This window comes from Xyrauchen texanus, chromosome 10, assembly GCF_025860055.1.
Source record: "Xyrauchen texanus isolate HMW12.3.18 chromosome 10, RBS_HiC_50CHRs, whole genome shotgun sequence".
NCBI classification, from domain to species: Eukaryota; Metazoa; Chordata; class Actinopteri; order Cypriniformes; family Catostomidae; genus Xyrauchen; species Xyrauchen texanus.
The window spans coordinates 27,992,489-28,016,890 of NC_068285.1; the positions used below are offsets into that span (position 1 = coordinate 27,992,489).

Sequence of the window (24,402 nt, forward strand, 5' to 3'; positions counted from 1 at the left end):
AACACACCAAAGTACATACAATTTCCTCCATGAAATGAAAACAGTCTTTTTCCATTCATTTGCAAAATTTCATAATGACACCAACAACCTTGTGTTTTTATTCAGTCAACCTACAGTTCACTCTTTGAGGAAACAATTTCCATTGACTAACCTGGGGTTAAGCACCTTGCTCAAGAACACAAGAGTAAGGTAAGTAATAGGATCACAGTAGTTTCACTACTGTGGCTGGTACACTTCATAGTTTATTCTTTCCAAGAATGTCTAAATTAGACAGGGACAGATAATTTGACCACCATGAAGAGTGTCCAACCACAGTTTATTTTGTTTTTTACAGGCTCATTCTGATGGAGTACAATCCTCCTTAAAAGAAAACACTAAACTCGAAGAGGAAGCAATGGAGCATTGCTGATAGATTGAGGACTGAAAGACCAGATAGAGCAAGGCAGAAACATGTTTTTAACCTTGAGCTAAACCTGAACGAAACTAATTTAGCAATTACCCATCTGTATGAAGGGATAATGTGAGCTCTTCAGCCAGGTGCACTAGTGTGAAAATAGACATGTGCAAAGTGGTTTTAGTACATCATGTAAAACTCTGGAAGTCTGCATTGCAAATACCTTCAAGGAACACTGTTGTTAACTTGTGATGAGAAGCAGATTCATAATATTGAGGCTGTTTGACACAGAAAACCTTTCAGGGGTTCCCAAAACAAAATCTATCTTGTCCTACCAAATAACAGTGATATAAAAAGAAAAACACAAACATTACAAAAGACAGCTGAAAAACACAAGGTGGACTAGTCCCCATGCATTTAGTTTTGTCAGGTTTGCACTTGACCAAACCTCAATCTGGCGAGTCTATCCACCCAAAACATTGGGCTCAAAAAGCACCAAGTTAAACTAGCACTAATTATGTAAAAATGTGCTCTGACATCAATTCAATTACATTTTGATACTGTATTAAAAAGGAAGTTTCACCAAAAATTTAAGTTTGAATTTACCGTCATGCAATCACAGATGTGTATGACTCTTTTGCTGAACACAAACAAAAATGAAGATTTTTTATAAAAATATCTCAGCTCTGTAGGTCCATACAAAGCAAGTGAATGATGATTAGATATTTAAAGCTGAAAAAAAAAAAAAAAGGAAACATAAAAGTTATCCATATGACTCCAGTGTTTATATCCATATGTTTATAAACACTGGAGTCATATGTTTGCTTTAAACATATGACTCCAGTGTTTATATCCATATGTTTAAAGCAAACATAGTAGGTCAAGGTAAGAAACAGAACAATATTGAAGTCCTTTTTTACTCGAAATTGCTACTTCAACTTTCACTTTCAGACGTGAAAGTCATCTAAACAGACACATGTGACTTTCAGATGTAACAGTGATAGTGGAGATTTAGAGTGAAAAAAGGAGTTAAACTTTGATTTGTCTGTCACCCCCATCTACTATATTGCTTTTGAAGATATGTGTTTAACCACAGGATTTTTATGGATTTCTTCTGTTTCCTTTACATGATTTTTGCAGCTACAAAAAGGTCTGATCATCATTCACTTGCATTGTATGGACCAACAGAGCTGATATATTCTCCTAAAATTATTTGTTTGTGTTCTGCTGAAGAAAGAAATTCATACACATCTGAGATCGCATGAAGATGAGTAAATGAGAGAATTTTCATTTTTGGGTAAACTACCCTTTAAACCTTCCTCATTAGCTACCAATCCTTGTGTTCCCAGGTAAAAATGACCAGCACATTTAAATTGTTTATGAATCTCACATGATTCATATGTCATCATTAAATGTTGCATTTGGACTTGATTTCTAGAAACTAGTTTTGTACAGGTTTTGTAACTCTTTTTGGAATTTATTGACAATAGGCCTAAATTACCTAATGCAATTACATTTTTGCGTTAAAGTGTGTTTTGATTTCTAGTAATTATAACAAGGGAAAGCCTCTACATATTAGAAAACATTGTTCTTACTCTTTCTGAGAATGTAAAAGTTCCAAAACACAATGTTATATGATCTTTCCTTTGTTCCTGTGGGGTCAAGGTTAGTTCAGAAGTTGCTTGGGATATCAAAAGGTTGTATATTTACATTTACATTTATTCATTTGGCAGACGAAAGCGACTTACAAAAGAGGAAAACATAAGCGAATCATCTTAAGGAGACAGTGGTACAAAAGTGCCATATTACAAAGTTACGCTAGCAGCAGAATAGTATTCAAAACAAAACAATTTTAACGACTAGTTAAGTGCTCTTGGAAAAGATGCGTTTTAAGCCATTTTTTGAAGACAGATAGTGAGTCTGCTTCAAAGATGGAGTTGGGAAGGTCATTCCACCAAAGTGGTATGATGAAGCTGAAAGTCCGAGAAAGTGTTTTGGTGCCTCTGTGTTGGTACAAGGCACGTTCCTTAGCCGACTGCAGGCTTCTAGTGGGCGTGTAGATCTGCAGAAATTATTTTATGTATGTTGGAGCAGACCCAGTGAATGTTTGGTATGCCAGCATCAGAGCCTTGAATTTGATACGTGCATCAACCGGTAGCCAGTGGAGAGAGACAAGGAGTGGTGTAACATGTGCTCTCTTTGGTCATTAAAGACCAGGCGTGATGCTGTATTCTGGATAATTTGCAGAGGTCTAATTGCACATGCAGGGAGGCCTGCAATGAGAGCGTTACAGTAGTCCAGTATATGTGCGTGCGTGTGTGAGAATGAGTAAATGTGATAGTTCACAAAACATTGTCATTATAATTTGTCTAATTTTCTTTTGTTCCTAAGGAGGTAATACATTTTTAGAAGTTGCCTGGGATGTCAAAGACTCAAAGGGTGTGCATGCTTATGTTTGAAGACAGCATGTGTTTTCTATTTTTTGTAATTACATTAATTCATTCCTAATGTCTGGTATTTTTGACCAGGAAATGACCGGACAGATGTGTGTGTGCACATGTCTGAGGACACACACTCACCCCCATTGGATTCCCAGGCAACCTCTGACACTTTGCTGCATTGATAAAAATCATATTAAATTTCAGAGCTTGCCTAGGAAACCAAAGGGTATGTGTGTGTGCATATGTGTGTGGGTGTGTGTACACATGTCAAAGGACTTTATGTGTGCAAGTACACAAGCACATATGTGCTCATCAGTTAGTTTGACAGGCTCCTGAAAATAAATGTGTTTTTTTGTAGCCCAGCCCTGCCCATTCATTTCCAAAGGCTAAAACATAAAAACATTAAAAACTAACTTACTTCCTACCTCCTAAAAATACATATTTCTCATGAGCACTTAGCCTGTCAATTAAAAAAAATACAAAATCTTGATTCGCTTTAATCTGACTTGAATACTACTATTCTGATGCTAGTGAAACTTTGTAATACAGTCTCCTTAAGATGATTCAGTTATAATGTATTCCTCTTTTGTAAGTCGCTTTGGATAAATGTGTCTGCCAAATAAATAAATGTAAAAAAACAAAATGAATATATATCTCTGTGGACAAAAAAACAAAACAAAATAAAACATTCAAGCAAGTTACCAACTTAAATTAACTGCACATGTTTGGGGAAATAATTAACTTTACCATCCAGAACTCATTAGGGTCTTACTAAAATCAATACCGGCAACATGGTAATTGGTGTTCTAATGAGTGCAAAGCCATTACTGAACGATGTGATTCTATGTGGTACGGATTTAATAAACTTACTCCACTGAATGACAGTGCCGACCATTACAACAGCCAGTAAAATTCCTCTTTTTAGTTTTAATGGACTTCTAAAAGACATCAAACTAACAAACAAGTTGGAGGCAGCCAAAGGGATTCATAATTACCCAGAATAGCCTTAGCAGGCCAGATCAAGCAGCTATTGTGGGGAGTGTCTCTTTTACCACTTCTTGGTTAATCTTGGATAATGACAAACATACAAATTGAGTGTGAGAGTAAGATGCTAATCAATAGAAATGTGTGTGAGTGCTGGTTTGGGCTCAGATGGAAATGGTGTGCAGCTCTGGAAACAAAGAGTTCTTCCACTGTGCTCTGATCAGCAAAAAGTCTCCTGCGCTTTTCTCTGATAGAGTCTTTCCCTTTAGAGTTTGAGCGGGGCCATATGTGAGGTCAGAACCTCTTCAGACTGCTGAGCTTCAGAATCAAGCTGTGAGACACTTGTGCACATAGAAGTATGACAGCATGTCTGTTATGTTCGGTGCAGCTCCCAATGCCCCTATTACTTTATCATTCCCTTTTTTCCTGGCTCTTTCCCAAGAACATTTCCAAATCCTGCAGCCAAGTGGTGTTATTCAAATACTGCAACTTTAAGTAAAACTGCCACTTGAGCTTTCTCTCTGTAAATAGCAAGACTAGAATCTAAATTCTTTGTTTCTGTGGACATCCATGATCCCCAAAGCTTGAGCCATGACATTCCATTTTTAACTACAGCTTCAGTATGCTGAAACCAGATTCTTGTCTCAAATTTGAATTAGACTTTGGCAAAAGCAGCCAGATCCAAAATAATTTACGTGAATGGCAGCCGAGTCTGGTCCAGGAGCCACCATAGGCCTTACTTTCGCCTTTATGCACACTACATAACTGAGCACTTCTCAGTTGCACTTGTTTAAAGGTCACTTTTTCAAACTAGCGCAAAAATTCAAGTGAGCGTTTCTGACACAGTCAGCTGTGAGGGCCGGCCCACCTTCTGGACAAATCATGCCCTCTCCCACTGGGACTTGTGGCACCATTGAACAGCTGGTACAAGCAGGTGGTAAGCAACTAGCCGGGTCAATAATTTTGCTCTGAAACAGCGGTCCTACCCTTTGGAAGCAGCTGATATTACCCATCCTGATGTGGTGTATAGGAAATTGATGATATTTGTTCAATTAAAAGGAATGTTCTGGGTTCAACACAAGTTAGTGTTAGTTCACCCAAAAATGAAAATTACTCACCCTCATGATATCCCAGATCCGAGAGACTTTCTTCAGCAGAAAACATTTGAAGAAAAATACACAAATATCTCAGCAGGTCCCTAAATGTGGATGGTGATCAGACCTTAGAAGCTCCAAAAAGAACAGACAGTCTGCATGAACATCATATATACGACTCAAGTGGCTAAATTCATGTCTTCTAAAGTTACACGATCATTTTTAGTACAAATAATATACATATTTAAGTACTTTTTAACTATGAGCATCGCTTCCGGTCAGCAGCAGTATGCATCTGTGATGCAATTGCATTGGCATGTTCACATAATAACTGATGCACATGCGACACACCCGGAAGAGTAGCGTTGTTTACAACTGTGGAGGACGAATGCTGTACTGAAGCTTAGTTGGTTTTGGTTAAGATATGTATTTGTATCTGTATGTACAAACAATTGTGGTAAGTCATGGCATCCGCTCATATTATTGATTTCTACGTTACATGCCACATGTTTATTAAAGCTGCTTCCATCTTTGTACATGAATGCAGCAATGTACAGAGACATCCTTGATGAAAACCTGCGCCAGAGCGCTCTGGACCTCAATCTGGGGTGAAGGTTCAACAGGACAATGACCCTACGCACACAGCCAAGATAACAAAGGAGTGGCTATGGGACAACTCTGTGAATGTCCTTGAGTGGCCCAGCAGAGCCCAGACTTGAACCCATTGAACATCTCTGGAGAGATCTGAAAATGGCTGTGCACCGATGCTCACCATCCAACCTGATGGAGCTAGAGAGTCTCTAGTTTGAGAAAGTGACACCTCACATGTCCTCAGCTAACCGCTTCATTGAATGCTACCTGCTTAACACCAGTTGCATGTACAACAGTAAAGAGAAGACTCAGGGGTGCAGGCCTTATGGGAAGAATTGCAAAGGAAAAAATTACTTTTGAAACAGAAAAATCAAAAGAAAAGGTTAGAGTGGGCAAAGAAACCGATATTGTACATCTGATAATAAGAAAAGAGTGTTATGTAACCCCATGTAGCTTTAGTTATCAGGATCAGCTAGACTAAGGTGCATGAGAAGTGCCCGACTTTTTAAACACCTGTTATGTGTGTGTGTGTGTGTGTGTGTGTGTATATATATATATATACACATATACACACACATACACATATATGTATGTATGTATGTGTATATTTACACATATATGTATATGTATGTGTGAAAGTAATATATACAGTATATATATATACACACATACACACACATACATACATACATGTTTTAAAAGTCTTGAACAGACTCAGAGTACTGTAAATGTTAGAGCATGCATCCAGTTTTGAGGGAGAGCAAGGAACGTCCATGTGCAAGCGGAAAGATTCGCACTGGCGCAACCGGTACATTGATGTGGTAATCAACATCATGCCACAAATGCTGTCGATTGAGCTGAACTTGTATTGAACATAGAACATTCCTTTAACATGAGACAATGTGATCTAGTTTTATTCAAATTATATCCAATCTTTCAACTTTGTCATGATAATGTAACGCAAGCAAAGCTGCTTATTCCAGTAAATGTTATATTCACTATATAATTTAGATATATTATAAATAATTCAAGGTTGCCAGAAAGGGACGTGACATAGCAGTCTATACGTAAAACACCATTTACATGGAACAAACTTCACCCACAGGAGCTGATGTACTTTTAAGCTTTGAAATATAAACAGGGCTTTACTGAATAATTTAAGCATTTTAACGAGTTTTAACAAGTTTAATGCTTTGCTTTTGAGCGCTTTGTAATGTTGGTCTGGTTTAAGTGTTTTACTGAAACTACAGTACAAATTTTGCTTTAAAAGAGGGGCAAGTCAAAAATATTTTCTGTAGTAAATTTCAATATTATGCCAAAAAATACTGTAGATCGAGCTTAACTTATATTGAACCAGAAACATTCCTTTAAAGTAATGTAACCTGGTTGGTTAGAGATGGATTTGGATTTAATCCCTAAAGAATTTTTTTTTATTGTTGTTGTACTAAACCATCAAAAAATATTATGTAAGGGCATACCTATCCCCTAGTTATTTTGAAACTCACAATACTTCCTAACTTCTACAATTCTATTGCTGTCTTCAAGGTATCAGCCAATTAAATGATTTACATCAATGTGTGCAGTCTCAGCTTTAGACTATAAAGAATCACTGTTGTTCTATTCAGGAAAAACAGGTAGCCTTGAGAAACCCATGAAAAACAAAACAGGTAAAAGCAGCCCCTTGGGCCTTCTTTTTTTAAACGACAAGCATTGACGTGGCACAACCTCTTTAACAAACGAGAAAGAGAGAATAATGTTTCAAACATCTCCTGAAGTAATGGTGTTTTCATAGCAGATTCTGCGGTCCTGTTTAGGCCCAAGTACATTTAATTTTTTCCATTTCATTCGTACATGAGAGTGAGAGACTGCATGCATCTATGAATCTGGGAGTGTGTGGTTGTGAGAGCTGACACTGCAACACTGTTACTGGCATGGTAAATTATTCTTAGATGTTTCAAGGCTGCCCTCTGATTCAGTGGTGCTAGGTTATGCGGTAGCTTGTTTCAGTGAGCTGGCACTAACGGGGGAGGTTTGTGTGTATGCTTGGTAGCCAGCTGTCAATGGACCAACTCCATCACTGATGTTATATTACACTGTAAAAACTGTCCGTAATTGTAATAGTATATATTTCCTTAAAATATATGGTAAAAACTGACAATATATTAAAAAACAGTTAAAAGGAGCTGTTTTGTGTATTGCAGGTGACAATTTGGGGTCCCACAGAGCATTTCTGAATATTTCTGCAGATATTGCCGAATACCAAGAAGTGATTTTCAGGCGGATCCAAATGCATTTGGTCCCGAATGCATTGCTGCAAGTTACAACTCTGCAGTACAACTTTTACAGTCTGAGGAACGACAAAACGTTGAAGGTATAAAATTCGATTCAGTTTTTAATTCCTTAAATTAACATTGTTGAGATTATTTGTGCACAGATTGTTTAATTAACACAGGTAGCTTACCTTGATGTGCTCATCCAGGAATACCTTGCTAGTAGAATATGTCTATTTCCCGGATATAAACTAAAACGCAGACACTATTACTTGTGACATTACCCTGCACTGACTTTAAAGTTTGGCCCTATGATCAGATTGTGGACAATGCACTTTGAAAGTAAGCGCAGTTACTTTAAAAGATTTGCTAGGTAAACCTCTGCCTCACTCTCTCTGAAAGACATCAAATGATCCCGGCTTATCTGTCAGAAGGGTCAATGTGCCATCTAACTTTACAAGTTAAAGATAGCACAGTGTTTTACATAGAGCTGTATGGTGATTCAGTCAAAAATGCAGTGAGGCAGTTTGGTTTCACAGAGAACAATAACAAAGTCCCAGCAGAAGTAATGTACAGAGGTACATTATACAGATAAGTCCAGTTCCTTGTGACAGAGAATGTAGACTCAATGGAGTTTGGAGACCTTACACTTATTCTGATAAAAGATGAAGTTGTTCATTTCTGCTGAGAAAATTCCTGTTCATTCCTGAGTACCATTTTTATGAATTGAAAAACCAAAGCGGAATAATGATAAATGAGAAACTAGTGATTCCATTGAAGCATGGACCAGGACCTGTTTTTCATACAGGTGGTTTAATCATGTTAATTTTTCCTGTTGTTTATGTTCAGAGATGAATGAATCAGGGATGAACATTCTAAATATTACAAGTGCTGCTGCATTACCAGACCTCCCAGTCACAACTTACTCTTGAGGACACCTTAAAACTGCTTAGAATGGAAAAAACATAAGATTTCAAATTTCTTAAGGAATCCGATCTGGTTGCTGTACTAAGGCCCATGCAAGCCAGAACATTTATTTCGGCTTTGAAGGAGACTTGTATGTCCATGTATTTTTTTCAATTACTAAGACCTTAAAAGAATACCGGTAGTTCAACCCTAAAAGAAAATTCTCTTTTCATTTGCTCATCCTTATGCCATGCCATGCTAGTGTATTACTTTGTTTTCTGCAGAACACAAATTAAGAGTTTTAGAAGAATATCTCATATATATTGTAACCTAATATGCAAGTAAATGGGTAGCAACACTTTGAAGCTCGAAAAAAATAAAAATTCAACACGGATCAGTAAAGTAATCCAAAGGACTCCACTGATTTAATAAATGTAATTGAAGTGATCCAACTTGTTTTGGATGAACAGACCAAAAGTTAGCTCATTTTTGTCGAAGTAAAGACTGATAGTAAAAAAGGACTGAAACAGTGATCTGTTTCTCTCCCAAAGCAATCATATTACTTTAAAAACATAAATTGAACCACTGGAGTCATGTGTATTTATTTTATGCTGCCTAAATGTGCATTTTGGACCGTTTTACTTGCATTTTATGTACTGAAAGAGGTCAGATCTTCTAAAAACCTTTATTTGTGTTTGAGACTGAGCAAATAATTAAATCATTTTTATTTTTCAATTAACTATTTTAATGGTCTGAAACATCTAATATTAAATAATGTCACATTTTAATTATAAAACTTTATTTGTACTGTATTTTATTTTATTTTATTCTAAACTGTTTCAATTATTCTTATTTTTTTATTCTTATTTTAATCTCTTCTATGTAAAGCACTTTGAATTACCATTGTGTATGAAATGTGCTATATAAATAAACTTGCCTTGCCTTGCCTATTTTTCATTTTATTTTCACAGTGTGGTAAATTCAGTCAAAACAGTTAAAAGAATAATTCTTCTGAAAATAAAATTGTCTGTAATTTAGCCATTCTCTTGTAATTCCAAATTACCTGCAGGACCTAGTTTGGAATGACATGAGGGTAAGTATATTATGACAGAATTTTCATTTTGGGTGAACTGTACCCGTTCCAACTAAGTATATACTTGTGACACAACTTTATTTTATTTTATTTACGGCGCAAAGTTCAGAAGCCCTGATCCAACCAGTCTGTTCATCTCTAGCATCAGTCTGTTCATCTCCAGCATCTTCCCTGTCCCAGAGTTCTGCCTGCTCATCCTCTACTGTGAACTGGATTGACAGCTTTGAAATCCCATGGAAGTTTCCTGATGAATTAATGCAGGCACTTGAGAGACAGAAAAGCCCAAGTCCTTGCTTGCGCAGGGAAATGGTGAGGATTGTTATTACAGAAGCAATGAAAGTTTGTGCCTGTCCAAATAAGAATTTATTTGGAAAATTTAACAGAAATTGCTAAAAGGATTTCTACAAAGTATCCAAAGTCTTTGCAAGATGTGAACGAAGAAACTGTGATTGGTCCTGGATACGACTCCTTGGTCAAGCAATTTCAGGCCCGAGTTGAAAATGCGAGAAGTTCCAGCACACAGAAAATAAAAAAAACTTGTTCACAATTCAGATGAATGCAACACTGAGGAACTCCCAGCTGAAAAAAAGAGATGCAGTTCAAGGTACGTATGGATAAAATAAATAAATTGATCAATTGTCATACATTATACATACATTTCTGCATATACATGGTGAAATTATTTATGTTTCACATATCCCAGCTAAGCTGGGGTCAGAGCACAGGGTCAGCCGTGACACGGCGCCCCTGGAGCAGATAGGTTCAAGGGCCTTGCTCAAGTGGTGTCTTGGTGGTGTTGGGGCTTGAACCCCTGACCTTCTTGTCAGTAACTCAGAGCCTTAACCGCTGAGCCACCACTGCCTTAGTGAAACTGCTGAAAGTCAGCAGTTGAAAAATGAGCAGATGAAGAGTCTCTCACAAAAAACTGACTGGAATCAAGAAGAGGTGAAGGTTCCACGTACTACAGTCAATGAAAAGATATCAATGAAGGAAATGACATCGAAACCCTCACTGAAGAGTGGCTCATTTTTTTGTTCAAGGAGAGTGGCATGGAAGTCCACTTTCAAGAGCTCACAGGCATACCACTTAAAGACACTTTTCTGGGTAGCACTGACAGAAAAGGTAAAAGGCTGGTGGTCTTTGAGGAAAGTTTGCGCAATCAAGAACACGCGAGTATTACAGGCAGTCACAAAACTACAAGTTATGAGAGGACAGAGGAATGTGTGCTCAGAAGATTCTTCTCCTTTCATATTTTGATGAGAAAGAAGAGCTCCTCTTTCATTATGTGGAAGAGACATGAATTGCTAAGGATGTAGTGTTACTAAACCTACCTGTTGTGTGTGGTAAGTACAAGTTTTGTGATTACAGCACTCCAGAGCTTAATAAATGTGTGTATATGTTTATATTACATAATTTTTTTCCCCACAGGACTCTCATGCTATGCTGCTGTTCGATTCATGCCGAGTGTGGACCACAAGATTATGAATGACGACATCCCTAATTCCATCTCCGCTAAATGTCTGATGTTTGGTAGATACTACTGTTTCAACATCCACTACACTTCAGAACTGGCCTCAGTGCTTGAGTTCTTGCAGGAGGTATGTAAACTTTTTATTTGCCGTGGTTCATTTGCTATGTATGTTCATTTATAGAGTTTTCACAGAATTATGTATTCTTTTCCAAGGTGATTGTTCATCATAAATCCTGAGATACCCCTTCCTGCAGGATCATCCAGACATGGCCTTCCAGCATGACAATACCACCAGCCATACTGCTCGTTCTGTGCATGATTTCCAGCAAGATAGGAATGACAGAGTTCTGCCATGGCCAGCGAAGAGCCCGGATCTCAATCCCATTGAGCATGTCTGGGACCTGTTGGATCGGAGGGTGAGGGCTAAGGCCATTCCACCCCAGAAATGTCTGGGAACTTACAAGTACCTTGGTGGAAGAGTGGGTTAACAGCTCACAGCAAGAACTGCCAAATCTGGTGCAGTCCATGAGGAGATGATGCACTGCAGTACTTAAAGCAGCTGGTGGCCACACAAGATACTGACTGTTACCAGATACCCCCACCCTGTTAGTCACACGTCTGTGAAACTTGTTCAGTTTATATCTTAGTTTTTAATCTTTTGATGTTCATACAAATATTTACACATGTTAAGTTTGCTGAAAATAAAAGCATTTGAAAGTGAGAGGACGTTTCTTTTTTTTTGGTGTTTATATGTATACTAACCTCAATAAATCTCTTCAATTGATGCTCAAATTCTAATCTCAATTGATTCAAGGAGAAGTGTTTCCAACACAATATTTTTGTGCATGTAGATCTACGTCTGAGGCTTCTGCAAATCAGCAGAACATCAGCACAAAAACAAGCGGTAAACAAAGAAAGAAAGAAATCAGTGAGTAATTGAAAATTAGTGGTGACATATTGATCCAGGCTGCTTGGATGGTATTAAGCAGGCCTGTCTGAAAAAAATGGCCATCAGTAAAGGAAGGTTTAAAAAGCAATTGATTTTGTTTCCAATGAGTCACAGTCACAATTACCTAATAAAGTGGCATGATGAAGATCACTCTCCTTTCAGTGTTTATCAGTCTGGCTTGATAATGCAATCTAGTGTACGCCATACTATACGCATATACTATAAGTGGTATTTCAAAACAAATTCAGAAAAAAGCTGAATGTTGTCTGAGATTTTTTTTTTATCTCAATGAAAACTGCCTACCTTAAAGGGATAGTTGACCCAAAAATGAAAATTCTGTCATCATTTACTTGCCTTTATGTTGTTCCAAACCCATGTCCATGAAAGAAGACGTTAGAAAGAATGTTAGCCTCAGTCTCTGTTCACTTTCATTGTATGTAAAAAAAGATTAAATGAAAGTGAATGATGAGTGACGCTAGCATTCCGCCTAACATCTCGTGTTGTATTCCACAGAGAAAAGAAAAAGCAAGGATTTGGGCACAATGGGCACTTATGATGTCCAAGGTGTCAAATGATAACATTTTGTGAAGTTTATGACAGTGAGCAGGCTTAGCGCCAGGAATGGTGGAATTTAATGTTGAAATGCATTCAATATCTTTCAAAACTTTGTGCAAAAATTGGAGGTAAATTTTTGAGCAGTCTTTGGTGTAGAGTAGAAGAATTTTTTTATTTTACCTTCATGCACAGTCACGCCACAGTTGTCACACTGGATGATCTCATCTGCATCTTCGCTGTTGTCTCCCAGACACACACAGCAGATAAGTATGTGCTCCATCCTCTGGGAGCTCCATGTCTGGGGCCGCTCCAAGAGGGAGTCCTGAGGAAGCAAGGGATAATTTAGCAATCCAACTCCAGTTGGGGGTGTTACACTGATCTAGGACTAGTGTCCTCAACCAAACTTGTCATTTTTGCAGAAAAGGGTCTCAGATTAGTGAAAAAAAATAATAGACAGAAAAACATAAAGCCTTTCAAAAGCACCAGCTTTAATTCCATCTCTGTGATTAGAAGACTAGTTAATCCAATAAAGTTCTCAGATAAGCCAATTCACAAGGACTGCTCTTTTGCATCAACAATCTGATGGTGTATGAGCCATTCACCGGATTATCCTTTTGATTGTGTATTCAAATATGCACAATACAATCACATCTGGGAGTTAGAGTTCTCGCCTTTTAATTCAACTGAACTTTTGGAAAAAACATTGCAAATGGACAGAGCAGCCATTTATATAAATAACACTTCCAAAAAATGCTAAATAAGCAGAATCTTTATTGTAATCAAGCTAAAGTTTTCTATCTTTCCAAGTATACATGACACAATGTGTGTTTGAATATTTGAAGAGACCTCTGACTTTCAGAGCATGTGTACAACACAGAGGCCAGTTAAGGTCCGAATTAACGTGTTGGGTTGAAAAAGTTGAATTTGTGTTTCAGTCCAACTGACTAATGAAATTCTTCTTTTTCTGAGGAACTGACAAGACATCAAGCTGATCTGAATGTTTTCATCGCACTCAGCTGCATCACAAACACTGATTATAATCGATAGTGATTCTATCACAAAGCGTTTTTCCTGCCTTTTTTCCTTCACTAAAATGACTTAAGTGAAGCACAACAGTAAATACACAATCACGCACTTTCACAAGGTAAAGTTACTCCATGAATCGCACAACCTGGTGCATTTTCTCCCTTGGTTCGGATCGTATAGGCATATATGAACACGGCAATCACACTCAGATCCGCACCAAAACAATCAGTCCAAGACCACCAGGATGGAGAAGAAATCTGTAGGTCAGCTCATCAAATATAACACTAATATAGCCTTTTGGTGTCTCTCCTGTATTATATATACATCGATCTTCACAACCGTTTCTTTCATTTTGATTGTGGCATAACAGATAAGAGTTAGGATGCCATCAGCAACTCATTGACAGATATAAACGCTGCTTCTCTATTTCTGTATGAATGCATGTTTTTTCATTTGTGAGAGTGCGAGGAGAGAGAGAGAAAGCCTTGTGACCACGAGAACAGGTTATTTTCAATGCAGAAATAATGCAAAAGCAACTTATTTTGGCAAGCTCTACGTGACAGGGAATCAGAGAGAGAAAGAGAGAAAGTTTTGGGGAGTCAGTATGTTTGTCAAGTGACTGTAAAGAACAGAAAGTGTATTAAAGGTGAAATCTTTCAATGGCAAATGGAGAGAGTGGATCGCGACTTTGGACACACATTACATGGAACGAATCAAACCAAACTTTTACTTTCAACACATAGTGAAAGTCTCTGTGCCAAAATTGTGTAGAGTAGCCTAAATGATCAATATTGGGACTGTTCAAATGAAGATAACTATTAAATGGTTAAAAAACATTTTTTAGCGCAATTAATTTTCTACAGAAAGCCATGGGGTGACTCATAACAGCCCTCTACATTGCAACCAAATATGCACTATGTGATTAAAATATGTCTGTTATTCGCATCTGGCTAGTAAATATCCAGATTTTTGGATTGGCGAAAAAGATTTGAATTTGAGAACGTGTACAATAAATATTTGTACAATCAAGTAAATCCATATCATCATGTATTGTAGTGTCCAAAGACAAGATCCAGGCACCTCTTTTAATATCCTTTCTGTTATTTACAGACAGTTGGTGATCAAAAAGTAAAAAAATTTACATTAATTCTAATCATACTGTTCATTGCACAGATGATGAAAAAACAACCGTGCAACTCTCATTAATGTGGACTGCGCTCATTCAACCATAAGCATTTTGTCACCCGCCATTGGTAGATTACAATGACCAACCACTTTTCATTGAGACCGTTGTTGCTTTTTGTTCAATGGGTTTTCCAGCATCTCATAATGACCAACATTATATTGTAATGAATAAAGTTAATTCAATAATAAACTTTTATGGAGTTACAAATCACCATTTATAATTGAGGAAAATGCAACTGAAAAAGATGAATGGATGGATGGATGTTTTTAAATGCATTACCAGAGGAGATCTTACCTCATTGCCCTTCCCATGGGATGTGCTGTGGCTGTCATTGGTCTCCTCTTCATCAAATGCACCTGTGTCCTTGCCTGCCTTCCTCTTTGGATTCTTTTCTTCCTCACTATCATCACTGCTACTGGTCTCATTCTCATCATCCTCATTGTCATCTTCATTTCTACTGCCATCCTCCTCTTCCTCACTTCCTCCTTTCTCTTTACCAGATGTCTTGCCTTTCTTTTTTCCAGTGGGCCTCCAGTCATTATCATCCTCACTGTCATAATCATCAATTTCGTTTAGCTCTTCCATCGTAGTGAAGTCCAGCATTGGCCGGTTTCGACGCAAGTTCCATTTTTTAGGCTCTGCCGGGCCCTCCTCGGCAGTACCACTCCCGTCTGGTTCAGTGTCCAAGGCTTTCTCTCCTTTCTTGCGGTTCCTGGATGATCCCCCTGTTTCTTTGCTGCTGGTTTCCTCTAAGAAAGACTGTTCTTTGGCTTTCTCATCTTCAGTGTCTTCATTTAAATCTTTGGTCTCTTCCTCATCTATGCCCTCTTCGTCGGCTGAGCCAATGGCATCTGAGTCGCTCTCAGATCCTGCAGCACTGTCCTTTGAGCCCTCCTCGTCACTCCCATTGCCGGTGCCCTCTGAGCCTAAAAGACAGGTTAAATTTGAAATTATATACATAAACTTTGACAATTAATGGATATATTCTGTAGTCGGCTATTCAGAGACCAAAAAATATATACACTGGTGATACTCTACCAAGCCAGGTATTGTGACGATTTTATGTTCATCTCTGTTTATAAGACATTTTGGTATCAGTCTTTCAGTACATAAAATCCATTTCCATTGACTTGCTGTGTGTTGAACGCCAAATAATTATTGGCAGCATGGGCTTATTTTAAACATGCATAAACTCATTCTGGCATGTAGCATAAACAGAAAACCTACAGTATGTCTTCAAGACAAGTGAATTAGTAGTACATTAGGAACAAATGCTTTGAAAATGTTTAAATAGAAGAAATTGGAAATTACCATGAACCACGCAGGTGTGTTTGGTAATAAATACATTTGTGATATATCTATACAGTTTTATACAGCCCGTGACTATGATGCATTGTACAATCAAAATTATGTGACAGCATATTTTCGTAAAATTTTATTTCTGACCAGATAATTTCACATACAGTACAACTTCACAACCCAAATGGGTCAAAGTGATAGAAATTCATTATCAGCTGTCTGATAATTCTGAACTTTGCTGACAGCGCCTTGAAGGGATAGCTTTGCGTTAACCTCCAGTCTGTCATGGTGATATAGAGCAGATACCAGTGAGACTCCAGTGTTAGAAATGCATTACAGGAGGTCTTATCAACAGGCAGGCAAAAATAGTGACACATTTGGTGATTAAGGTCTCATCTCAACTTTAGCAGCTGTTTCCATGACAGGAGAGAAAATCAAAGCAGGAGGCGAGTATAAAATTACGTACTGCAGCATAAATAAATGTTCTAACAGTAACTATCAGTTATATTTTTAATATTCTAACTGTATGGAACCTGCTACCACCACCATCATCATTTGTAGATGAAGAAGAATGCCGTGTTTGACAGGATCCACAATCCCATTACAAGCACTAGGAAAAGAAAGAGTTATGAGAAAAATGAAAGTGATCACCTGATGCATCTCCTACTTCAAAATCACTGTCATCTGAGCTGTCATAGTCCAGAGCATCCAACAGAGAATCAGCCAAAGGCTTCACCTGCCGCCTCTTTGACCCCCTGTCCACTAAAGAAAGAAATAACACTCTGTTATAACTATTAAAAGTTTGTTTAACCAAGTGGATCCCAATGATATTTAGATTTATTTTACAAGTGAACCCTGGTCAAGAAAGCAGCAACCAAATCTAGACAGCACAATTTCAATAAATAAAAGCACATTGAAATGTGGTTAGAAAAGAAAGAGACAATAATTTATAACAATTAGAAGAATAATCTAATGATTCTAATATGCTAGGTGCAGAGGTGTAGCCAAGTGTGGACATGGGACAACCCAAATTAGACCCAGGCCAACCCAGAATATTAGAGATTATTCTTTGACTTAAAATATAAAAGTTTCAAAAAATTCATAATTTATGATTTCTGGAAGTGTGAAAGAACTGTTTAAATGTGCCACTTGTTTGTTGTTAATGAACATAAGGCAAGAAATATTTAGGCAAAAACTTGGCCCATCAATTTTTATTGAGGCCCACACAAAAGTTATTTCCTGGCTACACCCTTGCCTGGATGTAATAATTGATACCATCAAATTCACTAAGAACAAATTGATCTTGTTTTTGATTAATGTACATATTTTCATAGCAGTAACTGTGGATTTGGGACTGTTAGTTATCGCTACATCTGATGGGAGTTTTGTTTGGCTTTTTATAGAGTGTTTATTTCATTGGCATTATTTTTACTGGTTATTCCTAAGTTTTATTTTTGGTCTTTAAAAAAAACAACAACAATGCAAGGGAGAAGACAAAAGAAACTTCCAGTGACAAATAAATGAGTAATTATGTGTAATCATTTAATAAGATTGTAAACACCGTCTTCACATTTGTGGCGCAATATGTTATGAATATATTTGGCAGTGTACATGCACTATTTAAAATTAATTACAAATTATTCTGCTAGGGTTGGGTGGTTTTTCCAATTAATTCAAATTTGCTTTGACACGATGTAGTATTTCTTTTTTCTTGATTTCGAGAAATCGAGATTTTGCCAAAAATATTGCAAATGCTATAGTTATATATATATTGTAAATCCACCAAAAGCTGAATAAGAGAAAAATAATTCATAGCGATTGTCTTAATGCTGCTCCCAATCTGATCAGCTGCACGTGCTCCAAATTAACGTGACCGGTTAGCAACATGGAGGCTGATATAAAAGACAGCAGTAGTATTCCCATTACAATTGTACACAGCGTCATTGTACAGCCATGGCCAAAAGTATTGGCAGAGACATAAATTGTGTTTTGCTAAATTTTGCTGCTTCGGTATTTCACATGTTTCTATGGTATACTGGAATACAATGATAAGCATTTCATACGTTTTAGAGGCTTTTATTGGCAAAAACATTACAATATATATACTAAGAGTCAATATTTACAGTGTTTACCCTTGTTCTTCATAACCTCTGAAATTCACTCTGGCATGCTGGATATCAGCTATTGGGCCAAATCCATTCTTGCCTTATTAGTGCTAAGAGTTGATCACAATTTGTGGGCTTCTGCTTGTCCACTCTTCTTTTGAGGATTGACCACAGGTTCTCTATGGGATTAAGATCCGGGGAGTTGCCTGGCCACGGATCCAATATTTCAATCTAATGATCTCCGAGCCACTTCATTACACTCTAGCCTTGTGACATGGTGCTCCATCATGCTGGAAAATGCACAGATCATCACCAAATTGCTCCTGGATCGTTGGGAGAAGTTGCTCTTGCAGGACGTTTTGATACCATTCTTTATTCATGGCAGTGTTTTTGGGCAGAATTGTGAGAGGGCCCACTCCCTTGGATGAAAAGCAATCCAACACATGGATGGTCTCAGGATGCTTCACTGTTGAGTCCTGTGTACATGACACAGGACTCATGGTAGCGTTCACCTTTTCTTCTCCAGACTTTCGATTTTCCAGATATCCCAAACAGTCAGAAGGGGGCTTCATCAGAGAAAATAACTTTGCACTAGTCTTCTGTTGTCCAATACTTGTACTTCCTGCAGAATTTCAGTCTGTCCTTGATGTTTTTCTATGAGAGAAATGGCTTCTTTGCTGCCCTTGTTGACACCAGGTCTTCGCCTTACGGCCGTTTCACACATACTCCGTTTGCGGTGCGTATTTTTTTCCGTACCCATGTTAACAGGTTAGAGCTTTCAAACTGCACGCGGATGCAGTCCGTCGATCCGTTCCAGTTGCGGTGCGTATACAGCAGTGCAGCGATCATTTCACACCGAGTCTATTTTTGCTGTGCTGCACCGCACTGAATTAAAGTGGCAGCGCATTGTTCACATTAAAATAGACATAGATTGACAAGAAACTGTAATAATTTCATCATATACGCATAATTACAGTTAATGTGTTACAGGGTCAAGAAAAACAAAAAAGTATGATTATAGTCCCAAAAGTTGCAAAATGCCATTATATATGATTTTTTTACACTAAAAAAAGACAGAGTGAACCCAAATGCGTCTCATTCTTCTCCTTCTAAGCAACAGATATAGCGCGATAGCTTTTCTTCTGTCAACAACTCGAACTACAAGTAAAACAAAGAATCACAATGATTAAAATTAATTTTCATACTGTTTCAATGTCTTAATGTCAAAGTTGACATTTGGATTTAAAATCAAAATTACTTACACATTTTTATTTTGTGGCACACAGAAACTGCGGATCAGTAGCGCACTGCAAATGCAGCATATGTGAAAGCACTATAGCGCGTGCGGCTCCTGTACCATATACACACCGCAATACCGCAATACGCACCACATACTGCACACGGAGTATGTGTGAAACGGGTGTCACTGTGCATGCAGATGCACTCACACCAACCTGCTGCCAATATTGAGCAAGCTCTGCACTGGTGGTGACATGATTCCGTAGCTGACTCCTCAGAAGGATATGGTCCTGGTGCCTGCTGGACACTCTGGGACATCCTGAAGCCTTCTTCACTGCAGTTGAACCTCTCTTCTTGAAGTTCTTGATGATCCGGTAAATGGCTCTGTCAGGTGCAATATTCTTTGCAGAAATTTCCTTGCATGTGAGGCCATTTTGATGCAAAGCAGCATGTCTTTATTTAGAGGTAACCATTGAGAACAAGAACACAATGATTGGAAGCACTTCTTCCCTCTTTTATAGCAAACATTCTGCTCTTATAATCAAATAAGAATGATAGAGTGCTTTCATCTGACTAGTACTCGTTCACACTTTCCCAGGTGTTGCTAATATGATTCGTGAAATGATGTTAGTTGGTCATTTTGTGCCAGTCCCAAAAACTGTGAAATTTGGGTTTTGTGATAAAGCAAATTTTTTTGGCCAGTTAAGCTTTTTGTAATTATTTAAAATGCATCTGATCACTCTGCACAATAATCTATAAACAATGTGAATCAACACCACAACAAATGAAGCAGAAAAATTAGCAAAACACAAAATGTATGTCACTGCCTAATTTTGGCCACAGCTGTAGCTCAGCTTCATCCATCAACCAGGTATGCACCAGCTTAAGACCATAACTGGCCTCGGCATGTTGATGAACGGTCTTCTATCTTTTCTATTTACACATAAAAAAGCGTTAGTTAGGTGACAGTTATTGTGCTTCATTTAAAATCTTGGAGAGGCTATATATGGTAGAATCAAACATCCACTGCTACTTTCGCCAAGATGATTCAGATAGGTCGCTAATTATTCCTTTGGTCTGTGATGTACTTCAAGTGTACTGCATCTATAGCCAACATAGGGCAAGCGATAATTTTGAAAAACTTTGCTAGTTGAATTGTAATGAATAAATTATTTCCCATAGCTGCGCTGCTGAGCATGAACCACTAGAGGACGCGTCTATATCCGCAGGGGTTTATGAATATACACACAAATTGTTTGATATACAATGACTTTCTAGATAAACTAAGTTTAGATTAAATCAATACCTATACTGGCTAAGAATTATGTTGGCAGTTTTCTTATTATAGCACAGCCCTAGATGCTGCAAGGGCCAAATTGCGGCTGTGTTTGTGTCTCAAATCCTCTATTGAGCTGCCTACCTAGACAGCATTGCTAAGAATAATAAAGGAATTAATTGAGAAACCGTTCAGCTTACACTCTCAGCCCTGGTGACTCGGAACCGACTATGTTTCTGATCATGCTGAACGCGTTTACGATGCCCCAAAATATTAGGTAAGCACAACTCTCGGTTTTGACACACAGATCGTTAATGTTATTGAGCAGGTTAAAGAAGCCAATTTCTAAAAGGGAATAGGCACTGTGTTCTCTAATCTAACACAATATTGTACATTTCTAATATTTCTAACATGTCTTTGGCGTGTGTAATATTATGTTTGTAAAACTGAATAATGGAGACAGGAACTTCACTACAGTTAGCACGCGAGCTAAAGCAGCAGTAGCCTCGCGCTATTTGTTCCCGTGTACTCTGTTATTTCACAACTTGCTTTGCAAATTCTGATGGCGAGTATGTTGTGCTATATTTTCTCTTTCAAAATGTATTCTGTAACAGCGGGAATTACTCACTTTGTGGGATTTTCGCGTTTGGGTAGCTTGGACAATGGTACTACGAACGCCTCCTCAGTTCATGTTCTGTGTAATACGTCGTCAGGATGGCGTATTACGTATACACACTCTGCTGACGTTTAGCTCATGGAGTAGGAATGGGAAACCATAACAACCGGCTCATCACTACGCACAATGATGCAGTTCAAGTGCTCGCTCCACTCTATAAATATTAATAAAAAAACTAAAATTAAATAAATGTTCTAAGCAAAAATGTCTAAGCAACCTTAAAACAAGACACATTTACATGAGAAGCAAATGTGTGTAAGGCAATAAGACTGGTTTTCAGGACTGTATATCTTAAGTTTGTATACGTTTTTTAACCTCCCTAACTTTGTTAACTAAAAAATTGCCAATTTCCCCTTCATGAAGAAATCAGAAACAAGTCATATTATCTTGTGGATTTTTGCTTTTTATGTAAATGTATATTGTTTAAAGGTGTTTTTTACATTTATATGGGAAAACAAGACAATAATTAAGAAAGTGAAAAAGACTGGAGTAATATTTTACCATCTAAATATTAATTACATATATAATAAATAATTTTAATACAATACTTTATGTAAATATGTTGTTTAGCTTGCTTGCAGAAATTGTTTCATTTTTGGAAATACAAGCTGAACATTTTACAGAATCGCAAGTTGTTGATTAATAGGTTTTTATTCCTACAGTGTGTACTGTGTTTTTTTATTTTTTTTATGATTGATTTGTCATTTGGATACAAATTAAAGGTGTTTATTAAACACTCATATAAAAAGAGCACAATATAAGTAACATCTTTACATTACAGTTCCCTATCAAAAAGCTACACTTATGATGCTGCGCTGAGTTAGCAATTTGGGAACAACTTTAGGTGTGGCCAGCTGTGAATATGTGTGCAACACATCAATGAACATTGACCGGAATTTATAGGCCAATTATATGTTTGTAAACATTCAGGATGCGCGCGCAACATGGTTGCAGAAGAGAGAGCGCGGGAGAGGAGTTAGCTAGCAAAATAATACGTTACGTTATACATAGTAGTTAGATATCAACATTACATTTTATATTGATTAGATGGTACATATTTAAAATGTTCTCCGCGTACTACAACAGCTTGTCACCCAGCGATAAGAACTGTTATTCAACTAAGCTTACCTTAATGAGTGGGATACGTCTTACAGATCCGTTTGCCATAGAGCCTTGTCAATGGTCAAACGATGAAACGAAATGGCCAAGCATTCAGTGGCCAGAGAATGGATGGTGAGTAATGATGTGATCCCAGTGAGCAACTAAATGAGGTGAAAGTGACAATATTTACCTCTCAAGTTTTGCATCGCCTTTGTTTATTTCACACTGGGTTGAGTAGGAAAAAACAGACGGGACAAAGTCAGGACTACTGAAGTCCATGGACACCTCTCCTGTACAAACAGTTAGGTCTGTTAGTGTTACAGTTAAATTTAGTCTGAGTTCGCTATAACCGCGTTATTAGCCAAATACTAGGTACACTTGCTAGATACTAGACTAGCTAGCAAACTGTCAGGTTAACTACCTAGCAAGACAACGTAACGCAACTGAACAAAGGTAACGTTAAGTTAGCTAGTAATTTAAGCTAGCTAGTCTCAAACTCATACATTGTTCGTTATTCTATTGTTAGATAAGTGTACTTAATACATCAGAGTTTTTGTTATAAACTAAATCGAGTGATGTGGGTGATTTAGCGCAACTTACCTGATATGAAGTGAGAACTGCAGAGTCGGGCGTTTTTAATTAGGTTGTCGTTCCAGTCGATTCTTCTGAGGGCTTGTAACCAAAGACGTCTGCGGTTGGCGTTAAAAGGAGTGTGAGTTGATGGTATTCGGTAAAACCTCAGACCTTTGTTTACAGATTTTCGATTCTGGCAACCCACTGCACAACACGACATTTTCCCGGGTTTGTTTCAGCGGCCAGCTTCTGCATCCAACATGCGCAGTTGCACCTGCGTGACGTCAGTGTGACGTAGTGTGATAATTCCCCTATAGCCTCTGCCGGTGACATCATTGGATCCACCTGTAGCAGGGCTATAAATAGATGCATCACAGGTGCATTGATCTTTTGTCTTCAGATCACTCTGTGTGTGTGTGTGCTTCATGAGCCTGTCAGAAACTTTCTACTTTCCTCTGTTAGGAGTTAGAATTGTTAGGCAGTGCGCAGAAACCTTTCTCTTTCTCTTTTCTTTAAAAAAAAAGAAGAAAGAATGTCTGATAAACAAAGCAACGGTTTTGTTTTGTGTGTTTGGGGAAGAGCATGCTGCTCTTGCATTGCGGCAGGGCGGGTGCTGGCATTGCGATCTGTTTACAGTCAAAATGCTTCACACTCATCTCGCTTACTTCCAAGAGCCAGCGCCCACTCTTTCATCGTGGGGCTCTCGCATAGATCTGGCTGAGGAGCGAGAGACGAGTCCGTCCCTATCGCTCGCTCGCTCCCAAGATCCAACTGATACTTCTCGTAAGCTTGAAGTGTGCCTCCGTGCCTCTTCGGTTCACGAGCGGGACGCTGAACCTCTGTAAATTCCACACACAATAATAAAGCAGCTGAGGAGGTGGTTACTCGGGCTGTGGCAAAACTATAGTTAGACTGGCCACGCGAACAAGAGTCCCCCCCCAAATGCTCCAAACTAGAAGACAGATTTCTGTCTGGTGGCCAAAAAATAAAACAAATTATAAAAATGAAATAAATACATTGAAAAAAGGGAAGGGAACGCTATATCAGTCCCATCATTTCTTCTATGACCTCCATAACGAGCATTCTCATTCATGGAGGAATCCTTATACTTCCCGTGTCTTCGTGCCCTCGACGTTGACATATTCGACTATCGTGGGTGCTGAGGCTCGGGGG

General features: G+C 38.0%; 1 protein-coding gene across 2 annotated transcripts in view; it reads right to left on the reverse strand.

Annotated features, from left to right (window-relative positions):
- The window catches only part of LOC127651082 (PHD finger protein 14), a 130,905-nt gene extending 109,329 nt beyond the window's left edge, over positions 1-21,576 (reverse strand). For both annotated transcript variants that reach the window (XM_052136803.1, XM_052136804.1), the window contains exons 1-4: positions 21,508-21,576; positions 16,911-17,021; positions 15,255-15,886; positions 12,929-13,070 (exon numbers count right to left, since the gene is read on the reverse strand). In XM_052136803.1, coding sequence (XP_051992763.1) covers positions 12,929-13,070; positions 15,255-15,886; positions 16,911-17,021; position 21,508 — 886 coding nt within the window. In that variant the 5' untranslated portion in view covers positions 21,509-21,576. The remainder of the gene's footprint in view (positions 1-12,928; positions 13,071-15,254; positions 15,887-16,910; positions 17,022-21,507) is intronic.
- Between the last annotated feature and the right edge of the window lie 2,826 nt (positions 21,577-24,402).